General features: G+C 39.9%; 1 protein-coding gene across 2 annotated transcripts in view; it reads left to right on the top strand.

Annotated features, from left to right (window-relative positions):
* Positions 1-2692: 2692 nt before the first annotated feature.
* LOC134542182 (aldehyde dehydrogenase, dimeric NADP-preferring-like) overlaps positions 2693-14914 on the top strand; it is a 38687-nt gene continuing 26465 nt past the window's right edge. Inside the window, exon 1 of one of the 2 annotated variants that reach the window (XM_063386221.1) lies at positions 2693-2843. In XM_063386221.1, the coding sequence (XP_063242291.1) occupies positions 2831-2843 (13 nt within the window). In that variant the 5' untranslated portion in view covers positions 2693-2830. The remainder of the gene's footprint in view (positions 2844-14914) is intronic. The other variant, XM_063386223.1, reaches the window with a different exon arrangement.

The raw sequence follows: 14914 nt of genomic DNA, 5'->3' as shown, positions 1-14914 counted from the left end.
GAAGCGCATGAGCGTAGTTAGAAGGGTGTTCAAAAGGGGAGGGGCGGCGATTCCTGTCAGACGCGCTGCATAATTCCCGCCTTCGCCTCACGGCAGCTGAAACGCGGGAGACAAAAGACCTCGGCCTCTGCTAACGGTTTGTTTTGTAGAGAACCCAACGCCAAGAGCAGCTCGTCGCTTGTTTATTTCTTTTGTGCAGTTGTTTGGGTGTGAGCTATGTATCTCTTGTTTATATATATATATATATATATAAATATATATATATATATATATATATATATATATATATAATTACCAAGCAGATACTTTCTTTTCCGACACATACATTCGGAGCTCAGTTAAAAAAAAAATTGAATGTACGCAGTCCTAAATAATATTAAGTAATGTTTATTTCATTTTCTTATGCTATTTATTTTGATTCGCTATGGCATGTTTTCATGACATATAATTTGTAAGAACTACAATTATTCCATGTAAAACTGACTTGTTCGGTAGAATTATGGTTTACCTATACCATAGTAAAAGGCTCTAAGGAATGTATTGCATAAAAAGTAAGTAACAAAAAAATGTTTCTTGCCATTAGCTTCGTACGTACCATAGGTATGTACAACAACCAAAACGTTTTCAGTTTATTTAATCGACGTGTTTGTGATAAATAATTTAAATTAAAATTTAACGTTCTTTCGAAGAAAAATAACAGTACGTAAACACGTTTTAAAGATTTCACATAAATGTTTAATAAAGAAAACCTTAAAATACACACGGGTAATAATAGTGGTATCCGGTACTAAGGTATAGGCCTAAGTCTAACCATCATTAGAAAATAAATATCCCGACTTTAATTTCAGTAACATCGCGCATGTGACGCAATGGAAATATAAATTATTTCTAATGCTCTTAAATGTTTTTCGTAGACAGACCACATTATATCTTGAGGAGTTTTTATTTTTACATCACGTGGTTTTTTTTCTGAAGCTCTGAACTCCGTGAGTACTCCCGGTTATACGCCGAGGCGAACACATGATTTCATTTCGGTGGTTGGGCCAAGGGATAGAGCTTAACATCAACATAAATCCCTCAAATAAAACCGAAGACTTAACGCAGCAAAATGATTTTTCGTGGCTAAACATACAATGATGGGAATTTAAAATTTTGATTTGAGAACATTTGCGAATATACAATAATTAAAAAAATATATGTATATTGTTTTTAATATCAAGTGAAATGTGAATGTTACACACTGCGACTTAAATAATCATTAAATTTTTTTTATGATTTATTAAAAAAAATGAATTAAATTATACTCAAGTATCGATCACCTGATGTAAACTATGACAGCAGAACCTTCAACAGTACACATGCTTTTGCTTTATCTCAATTTGTTTAGCGGGAGTGTTAGTGAGTTTAGTTTTTTTTTTTAAAGAGGATATAACTTCCCCTACCCTTCCTCACCCAACGTACGCCCTTGCCGTAATCCTTATATATAAAAAATTAATGAAATGACGTAAAAAAATCTACTACCCTCTTGTTTATTTGGCCGGCTATAGTTCCGCTGCATCCGGGAGCTCGCCAGCCTCTAGTTAGCCGCACGCCAGGCCTCTAATGCCTCTAATGTCTGGCATTAGCCAGCCGCTGCGCCGTTGGTGACTGGCGACTTCCTCAATTAGCTCGGAGCCCGCCAGCAGCGCTGGGGTTCTGCCCCGCCGTGATTCCCCGCTTCCGGCCGTCCGCGCGACGCACGCCTCTACGCAAATAAGAGAGAGAGAGAGAGAGAGAGAGAGAGAGAGAGAAGAATGGCGCGTCTTTACCGAGCTGAGTTGTGGGGGAAGCCTTCTTTTCACAGACGAGAGAGCCAAACGCCCGATCGTGCATCTTCGGTTTTTTTTTGTTCATTGTAAATAAATATGGCGGTGTTGATAAAAGGATACTAATGGTCAAATAGGTTAGGTTAACTACATTATAAATACTTTAAAACATTGTGGACGCAGACGGTGCCGGCGCGGTGCTGCCAACTGCGCGGACCTCGCGGCCACATCTACCCTTCAAGCACCCCGCCTAGCTTCAGGAGACACCACGCCAGTTGAGAACTGCTCCTGCTACCGGAGTACAGTCTGTTTACGAAAACCATTTAAGAATACGCCGAAGGCGGATAAGTAGTTCTGTTTCCGTTTTTTTTAAAGAGTGTAAAGTGCTAAATAGAAATTCCGGCACGTAAGTACTACGACAATTCGTCAACTGACGCAGTCCTATTGGCGAATAGGCCATTTTATACTGGCCAAACACGTTTTATATAGCTTGCGTACGGGGGCTATTATCATAATTTGTCTTTGGTGATGAGAAGGCCACTTGCAAATTTCTGCGGTGTCCACTTGCGAATCCCATAGATTTGCGCCTCTGAATCTCATTCTGATATAAATTACGAATATAAAACAATTTAAGCAGATACTAATTAAAAACATTTAACTTTTTATAATACTGATAAGATTTTACGTCTAGGAACTACTTTTATGGTATGCTGCCAACCTGTGAACACGTTATTTCATTTTCAGCATGCATGCAGGGGTTTTGTTTTCGAAACTGTTGGTTTCAAAAGTATTGGGCTGAAATGACACTGCAAACTCCTGAGCAGGGGGGGGGGGGGTTTCCCCTCCAATCCTCGCTGCTCGCTGGCTGCGAGAGCGCTCCTCCGCGCCTCACTTCCTCGCTGGCGGGGAGCTGTGCGCACGCGCAGTGCGGTGTCGCGGTCGAGTGGCTACGGCGGTTGGCAGTTCGGCGCGCGGGCAGTCGCGGACCGCGCTGAGCGCAGAGTCTGAGCTGGCCTGGGCCGGCCATGGAATCCCTGGGTGAGTTTACTCTCAATACAACTACACAGACACCACGGTGCCTGGCATCAAGGGAAACCTGCATTTGTCAGGGAGTTTCCAATTTCAGGAAACGTCACGGAATCTTAAAATAAATATATATAAAAATCATTCCCACCAACAAATGGAAATAACATTGGTCAGTGTTTTTATCACCTTTATTCTCCCTCCATCCCGCCATTTTCTCAAATGAAAGTCTGCATACGCTCCTGATTGTAATTGGGTTCAGTAATTTTTTGGGCACATGATGCTGAATAATTTCATATTTGGTGGTATCTCGGAGTGTGATGAAAGCTTCCAGGCTTTTTGTCACTGTGCAAACAGTCTTGTCACGAAATTGAAGGATATTCAAGTACGTTGTGACTATGGTAGTGTACGGAAGAATTCAGGGGCGCAACAACAGGGGGGAGCAAGGGTATTTTGCCCCCCCCCCCCCTCCCTCTGAAACCTTGAAGTGGCGGCGAACGGGGGCATAGAAAGTGCTGTGTATTCAATTTTTAGATAATAAAACTGCTTAAATAGCACCATTTTCCACCTTGAAATACAAATTTTCCCGGGGGAGGACCCCCGGACCCCCCGCTTCAATAGGGGGGATCGATGATTCTTTATAATAAGGTATTTTGCCCCCCCCCCCCTTTGGAAATTTAGTTGTTGCGCCCCTGGAAGAAGTGACGACTTTCCACGACTCGCTTATTGTTGTTTCCGCAAATCTGCCGCACGCGACAAGCACATTTGTGTAGCAGCCAACTTTTGGTCTCGAGAAGCTCGGCTGTCTCGTGTAGTTTTTGTTCAGCAAATTACCAGTTTCACCTAACGATTTTGTAATAACTTTAATGGTTCTGTTGAAGGACATAGAACTGAAATGACTAAGTTTAAGTATGTACTTGGCTAACATGGGTAATTTCACAGCCTTGAAAGTAGCACCATAAAGGGTGACAACTTCAGAAAAAAAACGTAATTGTTAATTATTTTTAATCTTTAGTGAATCGCATTTTTTGTTTTTATCGATCATGTTTTATACGTACGAGAATATAACACGTTATGCAGTTACCCATTAACTCCAAAAATGGAGTACCGTTTAATTTGAATTTTGAACTTATTATTTTTAAAGTTGGTAATTACGGCTCGTTCCCGATACTGCGAAACGGTACTTCTCCCCCCTAGCAAAGACTTCGCACTCGAGATCTAAATGCGAAGTTGCGAATGGCTCTTGGCGTTTAAGATGTAGAAACTTAAGATTCATTGACATGGAGTCAGGCGTCCGAATAATCCGTTGTCATACATCTTCGGATTTTTTTTTTTTGCTGGTATAAAAGTTAAAGATAGGTTAGGCCAGTTACCTAAATAATATGTAAAATACGTATTGCAACTATCCCAAAAACAAGTTTTTTTTTTCTCGGGAAGATATGTTTTCACAACCATTATTGCAAGGGGTTGAAAAAACCTGGGGTTGGAATAAGAAAATAAATAAAACTTCTATACAGTGTACACTTCAGAATCCATTCTTATTTTGGTTTAACTTTCTAAATAGTGACTAAAACTATTGTTAAAATAATTTTTTATCCAACGAACTATTGCTGTAAGGAGTGGTACCAACAAGGTTTGAAAATAAAAAATTAAACTTTGTTAATAGATTTACTATTTTTTAGTTTGTCTCGTAACTTTACATTTTACATAAAAAGTGCGAAATTATTTTATGTTTAGAACAATTAACAGTGCCCGTAAAATTGTGTTTTGTGATTTTACAAGTACTACCTACTAGGTATTATTTCGTTTCTGCACAATCCAAATCGTTTTCAATACAAAGAATTCCAAACATGTTTTAGGGTTTATTTGCATCATAACTAGGGGTAGGTTATATATGCACATTTATTCGTAATAAAATATCCCTAATCCGGGATTGAAATTCACTTTAAATGACTCCAGATGTACATCCATTTTGGCCCATTTACAATTATTTAATGTAAAAAAAAAGCGCGGAGCACAATTTGTCAACCCGTGGAAACCTAGGTCGTGGTCCTTGCCATGCGGGAGAAACGAGACTGAGACCTAGTTTCTGAAGTCGTTTTGGGCCCACTTGCTTGATTGTATCTTTCATAATATATTACTAACATAGATATATTGATTGTGAGAAATAATGCATAAGCTATTATCAGGCAAACCAGTGAAAGTTATTTCACTTTAATTTGGTAACCACATATCTTTTGTAGCATACCAGATATAGCCTACTGCATCTCCTCATTTATATAGAAATTTTTTTTTATATTAAAAACAATACTAAGTGTTTTTGTGCACAGTTTGGATATCTTATACTAATTAATCAAGTAATTAAATTATCATTATAAAGCTCTAGATTTGAAACTCTCGCCCGAGTGGTTTTTGATAGTAGTTATGGGCCCATCCAACAGATGGAGACACATGTCGCGCAAAACATGGTTTCAGTTTCTATTGCAGGAGTCGCACTTCCCTATCTCCCTCGGGAAGCCTACAACTCACATGGTTTCGGTTCCCTGCAAGAATTTACGAAGTTTTGCGTTTTGGTATTAACGCCACTTCAGCCGCTAACGCTAAATCAGAAGTTTCCAATGAAAACAAGCATGTTGTGACTGACCTAACCTAACCTAACCCTTCGATTTTTTTTAATTTCAATTTTTGAGAGAAACCTGAAGTTGCACGAACGTAGTAGGGAACCGAAACTACGTGAGTTGTAGGCTTCCCATCTCCCTCCTTGTTCTATGGTCCTCGCGGCTCGCGGAAGCGACTGCGCAGTCGCTGGAGCGCGCCCCCCCCCTCTAACACCCACTCCCTCGAGCGAGGCGGATCAGACACTAGACCCTGGCCCTGTTGCCCGGGGAGGCATGAACTAGTGAACCAGTGCTGCGTGACGCGGTGTTCTTGTGGTCCCCTCCCGGTGCCGCGGCTAACTAATCACCATCTGCCTGATCACAGATCACGATGAAAAAAAACAAACACGCGGAGAAATCATACAGACCATGTTGCGATATCGCATTTTCTGTGGCATTTTGCGTTCCGTGGAAAATTGTGTTGTCCGTTAGTCAGATATATGCTACTTGACATCTACTACTACTAATAAGTTAGGTTATTAAGGGTCATAATAAAAATTTGTTTTCTGAATAATTGCGTCGTATTCACCAACTAGAAGTTAATTGTCTAGAATTCCACAACTATGAAACACAAATTTACTTATTTAACTTCAATTTTTAAATATTTATTCTTAAATTGTTTATTTAATTGAAAATAATTGAAAATTCGACATGCAGATTGAGTCCAAGCATTAATTGCCTGCTCATAATTTAATATTTGTGTGGAAATTGTTCTAGTTGTAGACTTTCTAATAGAAGTAATTTTTATTCTCTAAAAAATAACGTTTGCATATTTATTTTCATGATCAGCTACCATATACATTTTTTGAAATATTTTGTCTGCTAAATAAATGACAACTAAATTGACTTTCTTGGTCCTCCAAGCTCACATATCCCTTCTGCCCACATTCGTCTCGTTTTTATTTGTTTCTGTACCTTTTTCATTCAATTGCTTTTATTTTCTTCATTATAATAGTTTTTTTTTGTGCCAGCTTGATATGCAATGATTACACAAATTATTAAAAAAAATTATATTATGTTCTCATACATTTCATCTTTGATGTTAAGACCCAGGTCTTGGGCTGTGTTTTTAGTCAAATGCTTATATAATCTCTAGAAGCTTTGACATTAAACCCGAGGGCACAAACGTAAGGGGTTTCTTTTTTTTTGCCTGCGACGTCGTCGTTTCTTCGCCCTCGCGGCATCTGCAGCTGCAGCGGTGCGACTAGAGGCAGGAGCATGCCGCGGCAGCTGAAGCCAACTGCCTGAAGACGACCCGTCCCTCCCCCTCTACATCGTCAGCTGGTTGTCGTAGCGGCGCGACAGCTCGCGCGCAACAAGGGCACAACTGCCGCGACCCACACACCACACTAACTAACTACACACTCTCAATGCAACTTAACTATAGCCTAAATTTAAATCCAATAACTGTAAAAATGAAAGAGTATTTCATTACTCGCCAGTAATTTGTAACAGGTAACTTCGGTAAAGAGCAAATCCATGTGTTCACGTACGAAACTCGAGACACGAAATTTAACGTAGAAGTCTTTAAAATGATGTCGAGGCGGAATAAATATATATGCACAAATTGCATTCTCAACTAGGTATATTTCTTCTCGTGAATCACGTGTACATAGTTTCCGCACCCGCCGCTAGAATACGTTGCCGGAGCAGCTACGTCGACTATCGAATCATTTGATTAGCAGAGCGAAATTTTAAACTACGTAATGAAACGGCTCCGATCCAAGCGATAAAGATTTGAAAAAAAAAATTACTAAACCCCAGCTTTGGACCTGATTTTCGACAAGGAAAACTACCCATCTAGTAAAAATTCATTGAACAGTTAATACTATAAAGTTTCCCTTTGGCTTTGCGAACTTTGGTTCGCGCCAAAAACTGTAGGATGGCAGGTTACACATTTCCGTTTCATGCGACTTCCGTTCCATTCACGAAATTACTCCAACCAAATGTCGTTTAGCGAGAAGTAAGATGTTAAATTGAAAGAACCATCTCTTGCATTCAGTTGAACAGCTGCTAAAAGTAAACACACAACTACACTGGAGGCTGGGTGCTCCCTTGGTTCGACGCCCGTGTCTGGCACCGGCCGCGGGGCCCGCAGTAGCTGCACCACAGCCCGGTCCCCGGACTGCTTCGTGGAGCAGCTCTTCCGAGCCGACCTCATCGACCGAGTCCACGACGTGGTTTTGTGTTCCGTCAGCTCGGGGGACTTCAGCAGAAAATAATTGTGTGAGAACTAGGAACTGGTGTTGCTACAGATAAATGTTTGTACTTCATGGTGTATTTTTTCTCGTCGTTTTAGCGTACTTATTTTAATGATTTCAACTTAAACGGAACATTGCTTTTCATATGTTATTCTTAGGGTACTGCAAAAATAATTTTATTAAAAAAAGCTCTTAAGTAATTTTTTATCGGATACACATTAGTCATTCGTCAATAATTCAATTTTTTCACAAAAATTTGCCTAAAATAGGTGGATACTGGTTGATAAAAAAGGTTTCAGAGCAGCAGAGCTCCCAAGTTCACTGCGAGATGTCGGGAAGATCAGTGCGAGAGAGACAGTGTTGTAGAGAGCGAGACAGAGCGAGAGAGAGTTTGAGTGCGGCAGGAGGAGTCTGAGAATGGAGAATGGGCACATGGTCACAAAATCGCCTCCTTCCGCCAAGGGGCGTAAATCTGTAGGATTCGCAAGGAGGGCCCACGGAAATTCCTAGAGTTTTGCACGCGGGGTTACGCTGCTTGTATGCTGTACACTGCACATATGTTGGCCTACATGCATGAAATAAGCAGAAAACTTTAAAATATACAGAACGTTTTCCATAAGACATAGTTTTGACATCAAACCCGTTTCACGGTCACGCTTTTGCAAGTGAGGGAGGCCTACCCCCCCCCCCCCTTCCCGGTGAGGGGCTTCTGAATTCCAGGGGGGGGGGGGACATTCCAATCCGCGGGATCTACACTCACGGAAGGACTTTCTCTCTAGACAAATTTAAGTTTTCTACATAATTTATGGGGTTTTCGATTTTTGAAAGAACGAAGTTAAACGGTTGGGTGAGTCTCGAATTTGTTCCTGACCGTCTTAGATGCTCACTGAAGGTTCGGTTTTTAAGAGATTTCCAACTCATCGGAGTCTTGAATCGCGTGCGCAGTAAACTTCTGCGCAGTTTCCCACGGGGACGTCCCTATGTTGTGCAAGCCGCGCCTGTAATGATGTCCGACTGTGGAGGGGGGGGGGATTTCCATACCTTGCTCGCTCGTTCCGTCTTCAATTTCCTTTCTGCGTCACTACCGTCTTCACACTGCCTGTATGCCCGACTCTTGTCCTGTTTTCTCTGCCACTGTCTCACACTGGTCTTTATTTGCCAGTTTACGTCTCTTTCACAAGCTGAGAAGAGCCGGCAACAGTTAACGACGCAAGGAATTACATTACAGAACAAGACCAGCATTTGCCTGGCGAGATATTTCGGAGGAACTTTGGTGAAACCTTCTTAGATGAGGACTGCCAGTTCGGGCCTGCAGTACGGACACAGTGTACTACCACCGCGCCACCTGGCTGCGTGTGTAGAGCCCCTGTCTACCACCATTTCATATTACATTGAATATATCACCAAGAAATATTAAACAATTAATTCATAATACGTAGCCAGTTTTAAATAAATTATATTCATCCGTATTATATTCAGTATTATTTAATATTGTAATCTATAATATAATATTTTAATGCAAATAGAATATTTAAATGCAAATAGAATACTTATTAGCTAAACAGAGGCTATTCTATCATTGTGATATTATTTTTTTTATATAATAACATAATGTAAATAATTAATTAATATAATGTTTTTATTAAATGTGTAGTATTAGCGGTCAAATTATATTATAGTAAATATTTAACTTCTATAATACATTTATCTATAGTATAATATGTTATTAATTCGCGCCATTTCTGTCGATGGGAATTTCACAATGTTTGATTGTCTGCTTTGAAATTACGGACCGTTATGAATAGTAGTTTATGATATATATAATATATTTATATAATAACTCTCTGAATAATAAAGTTCTGATATGGCCGTGTTCCACAAACAAGTAATGTTTAAACTGATACGTTCTTTGAATTATTATTGCAATGGCAAGTCTGCTGTGTTCGCCTGTGGGGTCCAGAATACTTCAGTTAAGTCGCTGTGTTCGTTCGTGCGCCGCTGTGTTATCCGAGGTTCTTGTTTTGTGTTGCTGCGACTGTGTCGTCGTTGACAGTCTGCGCTGTAATATTTTGTTCTGTCGAAATTCCTTCTACACAATTCTCTGCGCTGTGTAGGCATTTAATATTTGTCATCAACTGATTTTGGCCTGTTTTCCGTGTGTTTATATATTCATATTCTAGAGGTTTTCTCTATGTCATCTAGTGTAAACCAGCAAAAAACGCATGCGCGTGATTTTTTTGACGTGATAACGTCTTATAAATCGATGAACGCCGGCTGCACGCACGAAAAAGCATGACTCATTGTCACGTTCCGCCTGAGACGGAGCGTGCAAGAACCCGGCCAACCACAACGTGCGAGAAAATCTTCTATAATATCAAACAGGTTAAGGCGGGCTTTTTAAAAGCAGCAATTTAAAAAAATTGAGTTATCTGTCCAATTTCGTTATTTCAAATTAACAATTTATTGGCATTGATTTGATTTCAGTTTATTTCTATAACTAATTGTTCGTGATTATATTTGAACAAATTATTTAAATTAAATTTGCAACAACTGTAAATAATATTTGAAAACTAAAAAGTATGCAATCATTTCATTAATGTTTTCTTATGACGTTATCACGTAAAATTATCGTCCGTAAACCGACTTTACAGACAATATATAGTTGAAACTGATGATGCTGCACTTCCGGAAACACGCCCACTCGCCTCGCCGGGCTGTTTGACGGCAGTCGTAGGATCCGCGACTCAAGTCCAAGTGCAGGATGGTTTTTATTTCCTTCTCAGGGCTGACAGTTCGTGATCCCAGCAGGGAAGTCGTGACAATGTAAACCTCGGTTAGCCCAACATCTGCAAGGGGCAAGGTTTTGAGGAAGGTGGAGGGCATTGGGGGGAGGGGGGGGGGGTCACGGTGTAATAGCGGAACAACAGAAACACTACACCCAGCATTGAACAAGAACAGCCTCTGACTTGGCAAATAATTCGAGTCTAGGATATTTTAACCACTTTTCAAGCAAACCAAGGACCAATTTCAAAATCTCCCTAGATATCGATTAAAAAACCCCTATGGTTTTCATTGTATACCCTGTTTGAGAGCTAAAATTATTTTCTCTTGAACCTCGTTTTTCACACTCAATATTGATTATGCGTGTTTACTTTTCCTTATTTTTTATGCCCAAACAGAGCATAATTATTCAGAAAAATAACATTGTCTACAATTTTATATATGTACGAATTTAATTTCGGTTTAACTAACTTTGAAGTTCCTGCTCGGTCTCCCAACATTTCGTATATTTTTGCTGATATTTCTTGTGATTTTTTCTTTTGGCATTCTGGAAAGTATTTGAACATGAATAATTAATTATTAATAATTACGAATCATTATTTATTAATTATTCGTGTTTTTTATTCCTTGGAATCACAGAAAAACATAAATGACTTACTTCGCAATCCAATAAAACTCGAGAGTAGAGAAAAAAAACTGTTTTAATTTACTCTATTTTCTCCTATATTTATCTTTAAATCTTTTTCCTCGAGTATGGAATCCTTCGAATACTAAGGATTTGATGGTATTTGAGGGTTTGATTGGACCATCCCTACTTAATACTGAAAAGGTTGTTTCTTACGTTTGTTTCAGTGTGAATCGTATCAAGTGACTCTTTTGCCTTGATGTGTCCCATCCCGGAAATTTTTTTTTGTGTCCCGAAAGATTACAAAATAATTTGTAGACAAAAAAATTATCAACTTTCTTTAACTTACCTTCCTGATTTCTTTGTAGGAAAAAAAAAACGGGAAGCCTAAGATGTACATCAAGTTCCGTCCCTGCCCGAACACGCCCGAATATTCACCTTCGGCCAACCTCGGGTTTATTTATATATATATTTATATTTCTCTGTTTATTTTAATGTACCTATACTAACATAACTAACCGTCCATTGTGTTTTAAACCGTTTTAATGTAGCTAACCTAACCGACCACTTTTAATATTTGAATTCATTTTTCCTGCGCAAAAATAAAACAAATCCCGAAGTTGGCCGAAGATGAATGTTCGGGCAGGGACAGAACTTGATGGACATCTTAAGTCTCCAAAAAAAAAAAAAAAAACTCCAACACTTCTTCCTCTCTTTTAAAATTAGGTTATCGCGCTGTTTTTCCACCCACCACCTTCGATTCTCTTTCCGGGCGGAGATTAAAAAATCAGAAGTATTCACAACTTTTTATTCAATCATTCTCTCTGTGTGCTTGTCGTATGTATCTTTGATTTATATTTACAATTTTTTTAAAATCATAAACCTGCTTGTGAAGTCAGTTGCTGCGCACATATGACATTTCTAGTTGATGGTACATTTTCGCGTTTTCGACAGTTGTCTTCTGCACGCCCTTTACTTTTCACTTGCCCTGCTGCCTACCCCACACAAGTAGGCAGAGAAGAATTCAGTTCAGACGACAAAATCCAGATACTACGACTTCTTGTTATGGAAGCATCTACTATTGGCCAATCTGCAGCTGAACGGAGATTAAAAGTTAAACACATATTTAGCTTTTATTGAGTCTATCTGTAGCATCTTCAAAGTGATTGTGCAGGCATATAGGTGCATAATACACGATGGGATATCAAGTATCATTAAGTTAAAAAATAACTCTTTATAATGAGACAAATAAAATGAAATGTGGAGGGTACCAACTTTATATACTAGATCCTAAAATTAGTAAAAAAAAATTCTATTTTTTAGTGTCCATTTAAAGTCACTATTGAAAAAAAAAATGGTCCCGAGGCCTTTTACGACAGCATTGTTTAGCCATCAGATAGACGGTGTATATTATCTCCAAACACTATTTCCTGATTTTTTTTTTCATTTGAAAGTATGTAGTAAAATTATGACTAAAATTTCTATTGGCGATATTTTTCGGTGACTTCAGAAGCTAATCGTAATAAATTTACCGGAACAAGTTTTCAAATAAGGCATCTAGAATGCCAATATTCGACACGTCTTGCTTCAGTGCACAGCTGTGGGACATAAAACTGAACAGAATTTACGTGAATCACTTCTGTATTGCCCGAAGTCATCCAGACATTGCGTTCTGGTGTCGTTAGGCCATTAAATTTGTGCACCGCTTCCTTTAAGACACCTGGGAATATTATGTCAAAGTTTAAACAGAATCGAAGAGGATCGATATGGAGAAATTTTCAAAATTTGTTAAGTTGAAGTGGAATGGCCTATTAACAACTGTGTGCGTCAATACGAGTGTTTCGTGACTATGGTAATAAATTTCCCTTCATTTTCTCTCTCGTATCCTGGGTTGATGAGAGTAAAACTCTTATAAGCAACAGCCTTCTCTTATATCATAGTATTCGAGTTTTATTTATAGTATAACTTTATAGTATTAACGGTTCAGTGAATTTTAACAAGATGGACAGTATTTTAGTAAAATTCCTTGTCAAAAATAGGTCTAGAGCCGAGGTTTAGTATTTTTTTCAAGTCTTCTTCACTTTAATTGGAACCGTTTCATTATATAGATGAAAATGGTTTGATAGTCCACGTGGCTGCTCTGGCAGCGACTTCTGGACATTCTTCTGTGATTCGCGTCCAGAAATTTAGTTCAAAACACAATTTGCGTACATTTATGACGCTCGGCATTATTTTTATATAACTATACGCTAAATTTCGAGTTCCAATTTCGTATTATAAGTGTATTTGCAGCATGAGACACATGAATTCGCTGGTTACCGAGGTTAGATGTTACACATCTCTGGTATATAGGGAGAGATCTAGTGGACAGTAAAGGTGACTGCAACCCCCAAACCCTTCCTCGTAAGCGAGGTAAGCCCGTTCGGGCGAACTGCCCTTCTCTCCCTGAAGTGCGGGGGGTTGAAGGGGGAGGGGTGTGGTCGCCCCGCCCATTTCCTCAGACACGTGGAGGTCACGTGTGTTGTATCAGCCCTGAGCTTCCAATTACTTAACTAAAACACTGGAGGGCCCCCGGAGTAGCCCTGGTAGCCCTGGACTGATGTAACTGGGTAGCGGACCACGCCCTTGACGAGATGAGGAGGGACTGATTGTTGCCCTCAGCGGCCCTCTAGGGCTCTCTTGGTAGTCCAGTGTTACCAGGTCGCGGCAACTGTCCCACTCCGTGTCATTTCCATGTACCAACAATTATAAATGGGAGAAAGGGATTATTTTTTTCGAATGATCAAAATTAGGACACTTTCAAAATTTCCAGGTTTTTATGTTCATTAAAAAAAATCTTCATTGTTTCTGTTAACGAGGTATAAAATAAAAACTATGTAAGCATATACATTTTATAACATTTTATTTTTAAATCAGTCTGAATGCGAGATAAGTACAGAGACACGTAATGTAACATTTCACAGCCGTTGCTATGGAGATTATCATGAAAATTTGGTAAAAAAAAATTAAAAAAAAATAAAACTGAAGCAAAGACAGTCACTTCCACGAAACTCTCTAATTGATGACAGACCAAAGGCTACCTACCACCACAGCCCGCGAATGGAAGGCTGCGAGTGGTTTTGGAGAAAAATGGGAATTTACTAAAATAGCCCTTTACGTTTATGAGTATATATATGACGATTTATAATATTAATTATTACGACTGGCAATGGTAAGTTAAGAGTTTTTTTTAAAAGCAGTCCTTGGCTGAACTGCACGTGGGTAATGAGCAGATGGTTCAGCTACAACACTGCTGGAACAGATGGCTCAGCTACAACACTGCTGGAACAGATGGCTCAGCTACAACACTGCTGGAACAGATCTAGGCTCAGACTTGTTGCTCCATCAGGCAACACCGCCGCAGGGTGAGCTGCAACTGTACTGTCATCACAGATACTGCGGGCCTCGAGGTCCGAGTGTAAGATCCGGGCATCGAACCACAGGTCCCCGGGTGGAGTTCCAGGCCGCGGATTGCCGCCCGCTGCCTCTAGTTGTGAAGATAGATATTAGGTTTTAATGGTGATGTAGATAACGGCTGTTTGGTGACCCTGAGGTGTTGTGAGCTGGGTGGTTTGGCGGGGTTGCAGTAAGGACTCGAACCCGTGACTGCTGAGGGCGGTTTCAGGAGCGCGGTGGGAGAATGTGTTAGTGTGATTGGGGTCTCCTCGCCCCGTGGGTGCTGGACCAGTGGAACACTCGGGATGCGCCTCCCAGCGCAGGAGGATCGCACGGGTTAGCCAGCTCGTTATGTTCGAAAGCAGCGCCGGGAGGTGGGGCGGCGGC

This window comes from Bacillus rossius (assembly GCF_032445375.1).
Source record: "Bacillus rossius redtenbacheri isolate Brsri chromosome 4 unlocalized genomic scaffold, Brsri_v3 Brsri_v3_scf4_2, whole genome shotgun sequence".
Lineage (NCBI taxonomy): Eukaryota > Metazoa > Arthropoda > Insecta > Phasmatodea > Bacillidae > Bacillus > Bacillus rossius.
The sequence above is the reverse complement of the archived record's forward strand: the minus strand, read 5'-3'. Positions and strand labels throughout refer to the sequence as shown.